Raw genomic sequence first — 12,725 nt, 5'->3', positions numbered from 1 at the left:
TGAAATTCTTTCATGAGATTACAACATTTCAGTCACATCTTTGGACTCCACTTCTAATTCTGGTTCTCTTGTTGTTTCCATGATATCTGCTATTACTTCCTCCACTAAACTCTTGAGCCACTCAAAGTCATCTGTGACAGTTGGAATCATTTTCTTCCAAACACCAGTTAATGTTGATATTTTGTCCTCATCCCATAAATCATAAATGTTCTTAATGGCATCTAGAATGGTGAATCCTTTCCAGAAGATTTTCAGTTTACTTTGTCTGCATCCATCAGAGGAATCACTATGCCTTATGAAATGTTAATACTTAAATAATAAGACTTGAAAGTCAAAGTGATGAGTAGATCCATGGGCTACAGAATGGATGTGGCAGCAGGCATGAAGAAAAACAATAATCTCTTTGTACATCTCCATCAGCACTTGGGTGACTGGGTACATTATCAATGAGCATTTAGTATTTTGAAAAGATTCTTTTTTCTGAGTAGTAGGTCTGAATAGTGGGCTTAAAATACTCAGTAAATCATGCTGTTAACAGATGTGCTGTCATCCAGGCTTTGTTTTCCATTTATAGAGCATAGGCAGAGTAGTAGATTCAGCATAATTCATAAGGGTCCTCGGATTTTCAGAATGGTATATGAGCATTGGCTTCATCTTAAAGTAACCAACTGCATTAGCTCCTAAGAAAGACAGCCTGTCCTTTGAAGCTTTGAAGCCAGGAACTGACTTCTCTGTAGCTATGAAAGTCCTACATGGCATCTTGTTTCAATAGAAGGCTGTTTTGTCTACATTAAAAATCTACTGTTTAGTGTAGCCACCTTCATGAATTATCTTAGCCAGATCTTCTGGATAATTTTTTGCAGTTTCTACACCAGCACTTGCTGCTTCACCTTACATTTTTATGTTAGAGATGGCATCTTTCCTTAAACCCCATGAACTACCTACCCTCTGCTAGATTCCATCTTTTCTTTTGCAGTCCTCACCTCTTTTAGCCTTCATAGAATTGAAAAGAGTTAGGGCCTTGCTGTGAATTAGGTTTTGGATTAAGGGAATGTTGTGGCTGGTTTGTAACCAGACCACTCAAACTTTATTCATATCATCAATAAGGCTGTTTCACTTTCCTCTCAATCATCTGTTCACTGGAACAACACTTAATTTCCTTTAAGAACTTTTCCTTTGCATTCACAGCTTGGCTGACTGCTTGGCACAAGAGGCCTAGCTTTCAGCCTTTCTTCAGCTTTCAACACGACTTTCTCACTAAGAATCTTTTCTAGCTTTTTATTTTAAGTGAGAGATGTGCAACTCTTCTTTTACTTGAACAGAGGCCATTATAGGGTTATTAATTGGCCTAATTTCAGTATTGCTGTGTCTTGGGGAATAGGGAGACCCAAGGAGAGCCTTCTTGGGTAAATAGCCAAGAGCTATTGGGGGATTAGTGCTCATAGGATAATAGCCTGTCCATGGAGCAGTCAGAACACACAACATTTTCTAGTTAAATTTGCCATCTTATATAGACACCTTTTATGACACCCCAAAATAACTTGTAATATGATTATATATTTGTCAGTATCTGTAATTAGTATTGTGTTGTAACATCAGAGGTCACAGATAACCATACAAAATATAATAGTAATGAAAAACTTGGACATATTTCTAGAACTACCGAAACATGACACAGAGACATGAAGTAAGCAAATGCTATTACTGGAAAAATATTGCTAATAGACTTGCTAAACACAGAGTTGCCATAAACCTTCAATTTGTTAAAAACAGTATCTGTGAAGCACAATAAAAAGATATGCCTGTACTAATCACAGCATTCATATCATAAAATGCCACAAAGACCTATGAATTGAATGCAGTTACGTTCTGTTTTCTTAGTTCAACTTTTGCTTAAAATATGAATGTCTTTCTGTGTGTCATTTTCTGATAACCACTTTTGATACCAAATGTTTTTGCATAAGACAACTAATTCTCCAGCACCTAGTGGGTGTCCAGCAACTCCATTCAATTGTGACACTAACTCCCAGAGTTAGCCAAGACCTCACAGGTTAAGGGCTCTATTCCACAAGACTGCCCACAGTTAGGTTTCCAGCATTAAGTGGGGTTCCTCAGACACCCACACTATTACCTGGGCAACTACAAATTCACAGATTCCTCACAACTACCTCTTCAGATGCTTTACTTAACATTCACCAGTTTATTACAAAGATTAAAATTCAGGAGCAGCCAAATGGAAGAGGTGCATAGGACAAGCAATAGGGAGAGGGATGTTGGTTGGTGAACAGCTTCCATACCCTTTGGCATCAAATGTGTTCACCAGCCAGAAGTTCCCAAATTTGGTTGTTCAATAGTTTGCATAGAATTCAGTTTTCAGCCCCCAGAGGTTAAGGAGGACAAGGTGGGAGGGCTGACAGTTCTAACCCTCTAATCACATGTTTGATCTGTTGACTTAGGCCCCATCCTGAAGCTATGTAGGGGCCCCTGGGTCACCTCCTTAGCATAATGATGTAAAGGGGCTCCTTAGGAATAACAAAAGACACTCCTATCACTTAGGAAATTCCAAGGATTGTAACTCTGTGCCAGGAATATGAACAAAACCCAAATATATTTTTAGTTTTATCACACTATTAAAAACATTTACATAAAACTGCTCTCCTTCAGTTCCTACCAGACTACTTTGTCTAAACAAACTTACATTATTGGATTAATTGTCCCACTGTTATTTGTGTAATTAGACCCACCCTTTGTGTGTTCATCAGTTTTCAACAAGCTTACTATCTTGAAAATGAGGATAGTCTAGAGTGTCAGTGTCTAGAAACCCTGTCATATATTATAAACATATATGATAAAGACAAAGTCTTTTAGCTTACTGATTAATAAGAGTATTGTTTATTGGTGATTTTGTAATGGGAATTTGATAATTCATCAAGCAGGGTTTAGCTAGATGGTTGCAAAGTTCATTTCCCACTCTTTAAGATCCAAGATTCTTTGAAAGATGAGCATTAAAAAATATTCACAGTCCAGAGCCTGAGTAAGACATAGTTAAACCTGTAAATTGGGCTGTTAAGAACATACGTTTGATTGCTTGTTTTCAAGTGTGATTGGATTGTTTTGCTCATACTGAAAGCCTGATAATATCACTCAGAATGCAATTTATGACTAAACATCAACCATTTCAGTTACATAGATCTTTCTGCTGGTAAGCCTATGACATACTGTGTATTATAAGAAGTTGCCTCATAATTTACTGTGTAACATGGCTCGTTTGTTTTAATTATGAAAGGAAAATCATGCGTTTTACCAGATTTTTACTGTAATTATCTAAAAAACTCAACAGAAACCAGTATTTAAATAATAGGGCATTTAAAATGCTAATTTCTAAATAAGGGACAGTATTAAAACATATTTCAAGTCATTACATACTTAGAGATTCTGTTAATAGTGTAGTTCAGACAAATGAATTTCAAGGGTGACATTAGGTTTCTCTTTTCAGCATATTCTAATGGGACATTTCTGAGATGCTAAAAAGGTCATTTTAAGCTTTGATATTTTCTATAATCTTTAGAAATTTAATACATAAATTAACACTTTTTTTAAAGAAACAGCCTAATGATTGTGATAATTGTTCATTAGGAATTGAATTATAAAACATTGAACTTTAACTGAGATTCTTACCTTGATTCCATTAAAGTTGAAAAATGTCAGGGTGCTATTGCTGTCATTATTTGATTTTGTATGCATCCAGACTTTCATATTTCCCAAATAATTCTAAAGGCAACCAATACATTCTAGTTCTACTGTTATATTAAAATTATAGACTACTATCTTGGTCTTCGACTCCATGCTTCATCCCTGAAAACAAACTGGAAAGTATAAGCATTATGGAACACTAGGTATATGCATGTATTTTTTTAAAAGAATTAGCATGTGATTCTTTAGAAATCAGGAAAAGCTTATAAATTGAGGCTAACTATCCCAGTAGATTTTGTATGCTGGTGGATTTCTTAAAACATCATAGCAGCAGCTTAGGAAATTATATAAATTAAGAGTACATTGCCACCAGTTCTGCAAGGTGTTTTAGATAATTACTTAGCAAGGCAAGTTGTACTATGACTCACAATGAAGTTCTCTCCTTTTTTTGATAAGCCATATTACGAAGTTGATGGATTCTCAAAAAAAATCTTAAAACTGACTCATTCTGAAAAATCTTTCATTAGCATTTGATTTCTCCTCCCTTAGCATCATAGTTCTTAAGCAAAGCAGTATCACCATCTCAACATCCACTCCCTCTTAATTTCGCTACAATTTGACTTTTATCCACTCTCTTTCCCTCAACCATCAAGAAATTGCTTACATTAAGGTCTGATGACCTAATTGTAAGTGACAAATTTTTTGGTTTTTGTCCTACTTCTCTTGTTGCATTCAAATCTTAACCATTTCCTACTTCTTGGTAATTCTTAACCATTACAGGAGAAGTCAACTGTTGTAATCTCTTCCTATTGTTTCAACCATTCCTTCTCAATATTTTTGTTTATTCCCCTTTTCTTACCTGCTTATTAAATGTTTGATTCGTGAGACTTTAAGGTCTTCTCACTTTACATTCCCAAGGTGCCCTGAATCCCTCCTAAGATTTACACTATTACTATGATGAAAATACCCAAATAAATATTTTTACTTCTGACCTCTTAAGGCCAAAATACAATAAAGCCAAGGATCTGATCTGATTTTGTTCCTCCATACTTTATTTAAATCTTCCAAGCCTTTGTAGGGAATACTTTTCCCTTAACTTGACTTACAGATCGAATGCAATTCCAGTGAAATCTTAGTTGGGTCCATGGAATTAGACAAACTGATACAGAGCTTTTATGTAGAAGAACAAAGGATTGAAAGGAACCAAGACAATCTTGAAGAAAAATATTAAATGAGGATACCACCCCTATGAAAAATAAAGATTTATGTAAAAGCTGTAGTGTGTTACTGGTTTAGGGATTTAGGGATAAATACAAATAAATTACCTGAATAGACTACAATTTTGTAAGGAAAGGATGAACTATTCAGGAAATGGCTACTGGGTCAATTGATTACCTAAATAAACTGAACAGCCTTTTCTATATATCAAGTGCTTAGAATATGCCATACACATATTTCCTATATGGTAATGTTCTGAAAGTACTGCCTTAAGAAGCCAGGGAAGATTATATTTGTGTTGTTGCTTTAACAAAGTGGCTGAGTTCACTAGGCTGGGATTTTATAGGGGGCAAGTGGTTCTTCCTATTGATTAAAAGAGTAAGAGGGCAGAAGAAGAAATGTGATTTATACTTTATTTTACAAATATTTCAGTTTTTCATTGCTATGTTTTTATTCTTTAAAGGTTTGCTTTGTGATTTGCTGTGGTCTGACCCAGATAAGGATGTGCAAGGCTGGGGAGAAAATGATCGTGGTGTTTCCTTCACTTTTGGAGCTGATGTAGTCAGTAAATTTCTGAACCGTCATGATTTAGACTTGATTTGTCGAGCTCATCAGGTATAAAATACAAAACTTTGATATTTTAATATTTATTAACTTCACAAAAGTCCACTCCTTTTATTTTGAGGAAACAGATCCCAGAAAGCTACTTACATAAGAAAAGCAGTAAGAGAGGTGAAGACTATACGCTGATCTCGAAATTAACAATCTAAAGATTTGTTAACCCTTCCTCACTAACAGGAAATGTTTCAAATGCATATATTTTTGTAGTGTACTGCAATACTAAAAGATTTTTCAGTGCTTATCAAGCATATTTCAAATGAATATATTTTTGCAGTGTACTGCAATACTAGGATTTTTCAGTGCTTATAACAAATCTTATTTAAATAACATTTGTGTATTATAGATAACAAATGAATTGCATGGATCCTAATAAAAAACTATACAGGTTTTTGAGACAGTTGGAGAAATTTTTATTATAGACTGGGTATTACATATTAAGGAGTCATTGCTAATGGTTTTAGCTGGGATGATACTATTACATAAGAAAGATGTCCGTATTTTTCAGAAATGTGTACTCCAATATGTAGGTAAGATGACATGTCTGGGCTTTGCTTTAAAATAGAGGAAAAAGGAATAAATGAAATAAATGCAGCAAAATCCTGGTAATTATAAGTCAGGGTGGTGAGTGTGAGTTAATTGAACTCTCTTCTCTACTTTTGTGTCTATTTGAATTTTCATTATAAAAACATATACACAATTTAGGTTTGTTTGTTTGTCTTCCTCCACCACTAGATTGTATACTCTTTAAAAAGGGAATTGGGACTTGTTAACCTTTGAATATCCATTGCCTTGTAAATTTACTCAACATAGCATGCATTTAGTGTTTGTTAAATAAATGAATTAACAAAAGCTTATTTTAACAGTTAGAGTCCTCATGTTCTCTAAAATGTAACTGGTATGAAATACATTGAATGAAAGGCATTTTTTAAGATCTTTTGAAAGTACTAAGTATTCAAAGTTTTAAATATATTTTTAAAGATTCCTTGTTACTTCTTTGTTAAAAGCAAAATTTATTAAGTATATGCCATTCCACAATATTTGCCTTTCTAATCAGTTAAACATTGTTTATGTTAGATAATTAAAATAAACCTTCCACTAGATGACAGGATAGAGTTGCTAAATTTCCTAATAAAATACCCACTGATGATTTTTTTCAGCTATAGATTTCCATTCACAAATACTTTCAAAAATAGATGGTGGTTTTCACAATGAGATACCACCTCACACCAGTTAGGATGGCCCACATCCAAAAGACAAGGAACAACAAATGCTGGTGAGGATGGGGAGAAGGGGAACCCTCCTATGCTGCTGGTGGGACTGTAAATTAGTTCAACCATTGTGGAAAGCCATATGGAGGTTCCTCAAAACACTAAAAATAGAAATACCATTTGACCCGGGAATTCCACTCCTAGGGATTTACCCAAAAAAGCAAGATCCCAGATTCAAAAAGACATGTGCACCCCTATGTTTATTGAAGCACTATTTTCAATAGCCAAGATATGGAAGCAACCTACATGTCCATCAGATAAAGAAGATGTGGTACATTTACACAATGGACTATTACTCAGCCATATGAAGAAAACAAATCCTACCATTTGCAACAACATGGATGGAGCTAGAGGGTATTATGTTCAGTGAAATAAGCCAGGCGGAGGAAGACAAGTACCAAATGATTTCCCTCATTTGTGGAGTATAACAACAAAGCAAAACTGAAGGAACAACACAGCAGCAGACTCCAAGAAGAGACTAGTGGTTACCAAAGGGAAGAGGATGGGGAGGATGGGGAGGGAGAGAGGGAGAAGGATCAAGAGTCATTATAATTAGCACTCACAATATAGGTCGGGGAGGCAGTATAGCATGGAGAAGACAAGTGCTGACTCTACAGCGTATTACTATGCTGATGGACAGTGACTGCAATGGGGTGCCGGGGAGGACTTGATAATACTAGTGAATGTAGTAACCACAATGTTGCTCATGTGAAACCATAAAATTGTATATCAATGATACATTATTTAAAAAATTGATGGTGGTTTTAAAGTCAAAGTACTGAACTACCTTAGTTTGCACGATCTTTTTCCAGATACTCCAAAATCCTATTATGCTTATTTTCAAATATGTTATCTCTGAAATTAAGGGACTTAAGATGGGAAAAACTAAGAACTGAAAGTACATAATGCCGAACACTATCCTGAGCTAGCATAGATAAAGTGGCCAGTGACTTAACAGAAAAGGTTAATCTCTAAATTCTGCCTTAAGGTAGTTATAATAGGAGCATGAACCTAATACTAAGATAGGAAATAAAAAATTAAAGAAATTGATTTGGGAGGTGCTTTCATACATTATCAAGTATTGTAGAATATTGCTTTACCTAAAAAACTGAAAAATATTGTTGCCTACTGTAAATAAATATAAAACTTACATGTTTCTCAGGTTTGGAGAGCTGAGAAATACAAATTGTTTAAATCAGGAATTGACAACAGATTCTAGAAATGTTAAATCATTAAGGAAAAGAATCATACAAATTATATTTTTAGGCAGCTAGTTTTTCAGAGCTTGATCTGTATAATATAATTAAACTCAGTTTAGTAAAGCTTTCAATATTGTAGCTACATTATACTAATAGAAAGTGGAGCAAGAAAAACATTCTTGGCATAAGCTATCCTCCACTGGTTATTCATTGAATTAAGGATTCTGTAGTTGGATTAATAATGTCATCATCTAAGAAGTACTACTACCTGTCTCAGCTTCCTGTAGACACTATAACTGCATATGGAGAACCTTGGAAATGGTATGATATTTTAAACTTTTTAGCTATCATAAATTATTTAAGTTAAATCTTTGCATTATAGAAAAGGCACACCAGTTTTAATGTTCTAAGGCAAATTTAAGAATAAAAATCAAGCTTTTGTGTTTTCATTTTTTTTGTCACATTAATCTCAGTTAAGAATTATCTGTAAATAAGTGTTTTTTTCTTTTGACAGGTAGTGGAAGATGGATATGAATTTTTTGCTAAACGACAATTGGTAACCCTATTTTCAGCTCCAAATTACTGTGGTGAATTTGATAATGCTGGTGGAATGATGAGTGTGGATGAAACTTTGATGTGTTCATTTCAGGTATGATGTAAATATATAACTAGAACTAACTAAAGCCATTGTTAACAAGGATTTTTCTTTTAGATTTGCATTCTTGAAGAGGTATAAAAAATTGTTTTATTCAGAAATGATTATCACTCATGGATTTGACGTTTCTATTTTCATTCACAAATATTTCAGCCTTTTTGGTATTATCAAATACTAGACTTTTAGGGAACTTAAGTTATATTGTTCATTGTTGATGCATGTGTTTAAATTGTTAAATTCCTGTGTGACTCCTTAGATAGTGGCTTACCTGGCCTACCTACTAAAAGTATGTGAATTCAGTGAGTAATTTAGATTTTCTTTTGCAAGGTGAAAGATGTTGAGAATGAATTATAAAGATGAAAATAAGGTAGAATGCTTAAGAAAAAACTTCCCAAGCAATCTTAAAGTACCAATTTATAAATTGAGAAACATTTACGTTTTAAAAAGACCAACTCTAGGTTTAGTGTGCTATTTAAAATTAAAAGCAATTTCAGTCATTTGTTTTTGCAAAAGTTACTTTACATCTCTAATATTCACACTCTATATATAGTTCTCTTTTTAAATGTAGAAGAGCTTTCCTATTCCTTTTTCCCTTTTGTATTACACTGTTTCTATCGACTAGTATAATTAAATGGTAAATGTTTGACTTCTCATTTACAATTCTAGGATAGTAACCCAGGCCTTATCCTCAACAGTTGCCATAGTGGAGTTAGATGAATATTTCTTTTCACTGAGGCACTGTGATGCTCTGAATAGTTGTAAGGAATGCTTCGTAAGTCTTTTCTACACATTTTTTGTGTAATTATTTTCTACCTATACTGTAGGCTAAGCTCTATTTACACCCACCAAAATAAATACAATAAAAGTCAGACAAGTATTGGCAAGTCAGACATTAACAAGTAGGGATAAGGATGTGGTGAAGTTGGAATCTTCATACACTGTTGGTGGGAATATATGTTGATGGTGGAATGTGAAATGGTGCAGCCACTTTGGAAAATAGTTTGGCAGTACCTCAAAAAGTTAAACATAGAGTTTTTAAATCACCCAGCAGTTCCCTCCTAAGTATATCCAAAAGAATTGAAAACAGGTACTCAAATACATGTGTGTGCATATTCTAGGATCATTATTTGTAATAGCCAAAAGGTGGAAACAATGCAGATGTCCAACTAGAGTGATGAATAAACAAAATGTGGAATATCCATAAAATGGCATATTGTTTGGCAATTTAAAGTAAGGAAGTACTGATACATGCTATAACATGAATGAACCTCAAAAACATTATTTCAGTAAAAGAAGCCAGTTACAAAAGACCATGTATTTATGGTTTCATTTACTTGAAAGAGCTTTAGGATAGTAGAGAGTAGAAATGATAAATGACTGCCTGTGGGTTTCTTTTTGGGATGACAGAATTTTTTAATTAGGTTATAGCAGTGGTTGTACAACTCATAAATATATTAAAAATCACCCACTTTCAATATTTTAAATAGGTGAACTTTATGAAATGTAAAATATGAAAATCTGTTATTTCCTTAAAGACATAAAAAACTAAGTTCTGTCATGTGGCTAATTACCCTTTAAGTAAACAGTGACAACATTATGATGAGAACCTAAAGTTTTTTGACTCACAAACTAGTGTTCCTTCCTCATGGTGAAGAAGCTAATTTGAAAAAAATTTTACTTAAATCTAAGACTGGGTAGTTGACAGGATTCCTATACTTGAGCTTTTATAACTAAATTATCAGTGGAATGAAAAAATAAGAGCAATATTGAGATATTTAGACACTTGCATACTCTTTAAATATGAGAAATATTTGTGGAACTTTGCTGTTTTTCCCTACATTTTTATTGCACTTTTACCATTTATGTCATTTATTGAAAAACTCCCTATTATAATAACTTTCTTAAACTTACTGCATTTGAAAGAATAATATTGTTAATAAATTGTTTACTTTAAGATACTGAAACCATCTGAAAAGAAAGCTAAGTACCAGTATGGTGGACTGAATTCAGGACGTCCTGTCACTCCACCTCGAACAGCTAATCCACCGAAGAAAAGGTGAAGAAAGGAACTCTGTAAAAGAAACCATCAGATTTGTTAAGGACATACTTCATGATATATAAGTGTGCACTGTAAAACCATCCAACCATTTGACACCCTTTATGATGTCATACCTTTAACTTAAGGAGACGGGGTAAAGGATCTTAAATTTTTTTCTAATAGAAATATGTGCTACACTGTATTGTAATAAGTATACTCTGTTAAATACTCAAAAAGTTAAATCCAAATTCAAAATTACCCATTAAAGTTACATCTTCACACATCACAGTTTTTAAAGTTGAAAAGCATCCCAGTTAAATTAGATGTGATAGTTATACCAGATGAAAGCATGATGATCCATCTGTGTAATGTGGTTTTAGTGTTGCTTGATTCTTTAATTATTTGGGGCTTGTTTTGTTTGTTTGTTTTTGCTAGAATAATGGCAAATATTTTTAAGTTTTTTCCCCAAACATTTTTTTAAAGTGAAATGTGGGAAGAGCTTTAAAGACATCACCAACTTATTTTCCCTTGCTTATTTATACATATGTACCTGTTTGATCTTAATAAGAAAACTTAAGCCTCATTACAGTAAAAAGGAATTTTAGAAATTCATTAATTTTTAAAATACGCAAACTATCCAATCCAGTAATTTAATCAAACAGTTTGGGCAGACTTTACAGCTGATAGTGAATATTTTGCATTATACAGAAATTGCCACTGTTTTGGATTTGTGCACTCTAATTTTTAACTTATTGATGCTCTATTGTGCAGTAGCATTTCATTTAACTTTAAGATAAGGCTCATATAGTATTACCCAACTAGTTGGTAATGTGATTATGTGGTACCTTGGCTTTAGGTTTTAATTCGCACGTTTTGGCATGCTTAACTTTCTGGTAACACCCTCACCTGCATTGGTTTTGTTTTTTGGGTTTTTTGTTCTTGTATTTTGTTTTTAGGTCCACAGAACATGAGAATCCATTTTTGACAAGCCTTGGAAAGCTGACACTGTTTCTTTTTTCCTCACTCTGTACGAAGGATGTATTTAAATGAATGCTGGTCAGTGGGACGTTTTGTCAACTATGGTTATTGGGTGCTTACCTGTCTATTGCCATGTGAATGTTGTATACGACTGTAAGGCTTATGTCACAAAAGATGTTTATTCTGATTTTTCATGATCAAAGTTCATATGATATTGTATAGACATGCTTTGTAGTGAACTATAGTAGCAATAATTTCTGTACACGATCAAGGGTTTATTGCAGCATTTCTTTTCCTGTCTTTTTTTAAAGAGTTAGTATTAATAAATGACAAGGAGTAGAAAGTCAAGATAAAGATTTTAGAAGGAGAACTTAACAGCACACAGATACGTGATTCTTTGGATGTGACATTTTTGGATGTGATTCTAAAAGCTTTTATTGAGTATTGTCAAATTTGTAAGCTTCATAGAGATGGACATCATATTTATAATGCCCTTCTGTATGTGCTATCATAGATGTGAAATTCTTGACCTTAATATCGTCTTTGAAAATGTTAAATTGAGAATTCTGTTAACTTACATTTTCTGAATTGGCATATTGTATTCCTGCAAGAGATTTGATTTTTCAGCACAGTGCAGAGTTCTTTGCATATGTCTTTTTTTCTAATTCCATTTTGTTTTAAAGCACATTTTAAATGTAGTTTTCTCATTTAGTAAAAGTTGTCTAATTGATAAGAAGCCTGACTGGTTATTTTCTCTTTTTTTTCCTTTACAATGAGAAATTTAAATACACATCTTACACAAATACATTTCAGTGTCTTTGAACATACATTTAAGTCTTCTCTGCAGCTGTTTATACTGTATATGATACATTAGGTCAAACAGGCTTTTCTGTAATGTGATTTAAATATCCTAATTGGAGTGTAAGTTGAGCGACTTCTAAGAATTTTGGATGTACTCTTAGTTAACAGTAAAACGGGTCTAGAAAAATGAGGCTTTGACAAGACAGGGCAGTCTTACTAATCTGAATGTTAGAACACATTAATTTGGATCCTAA

At 33.5% G+C, this 12,725-nt stretch overlaps 1 protein-coding gene across 3 annotated transcripts in view; it reads left to right on the top strand.

Moving 5' to 3' along the window:
* The window catches only part of PPP1CB (protein phosphatase 1 catalytic subunit beta), a 48,136-nt gene extending 35,730 nt beyond the window's left edge, over positions 1–12,406 (top strand). For all 3 annotated transcript variants that reach the window (XM_036903587.2, XM_036903588.2, XM_057497313.1), the window contains 3 exons: positions 5,375–5,526; positions 8,514–8,648; positions 10,610–12,406. In XM_036903587.2, the coding sequence (XP_036759482.1) occupies positions 5,375–5,526; positions 8,514–8,648; positions 10,610–10,714 (392 nt within the window). In that variant the 3' untranslated portion in view covers positions 10,715–12,406. The remainder of the gene's footprint in view (positions 1–5,374; positions 5,527–8,513; positions 8,649–10,609) is intronic.
* Positions 12,407–12,725: the final 319 nt, after the last annotated feature.

The sequence above is a fragment of the Manis pentadactyla genome, chromosome 2, assembly GCF_030020395.1.
Source record: "Manis pentadactyla isolate mManPen7 chromosome 2, mManPen7.hap1, whole genome shotgun sequence".
NCBI classification, from domain to species: Eukaryota; Metazoa; Chordata; class Mammalia; order Pholidota; family Manidae; genus Manis; species Manis pentadactyla.
Note: the sequence above shows the minus strand (reverse complement) of the source record. Positions and strands in the feature narration are given on the sequence as shown.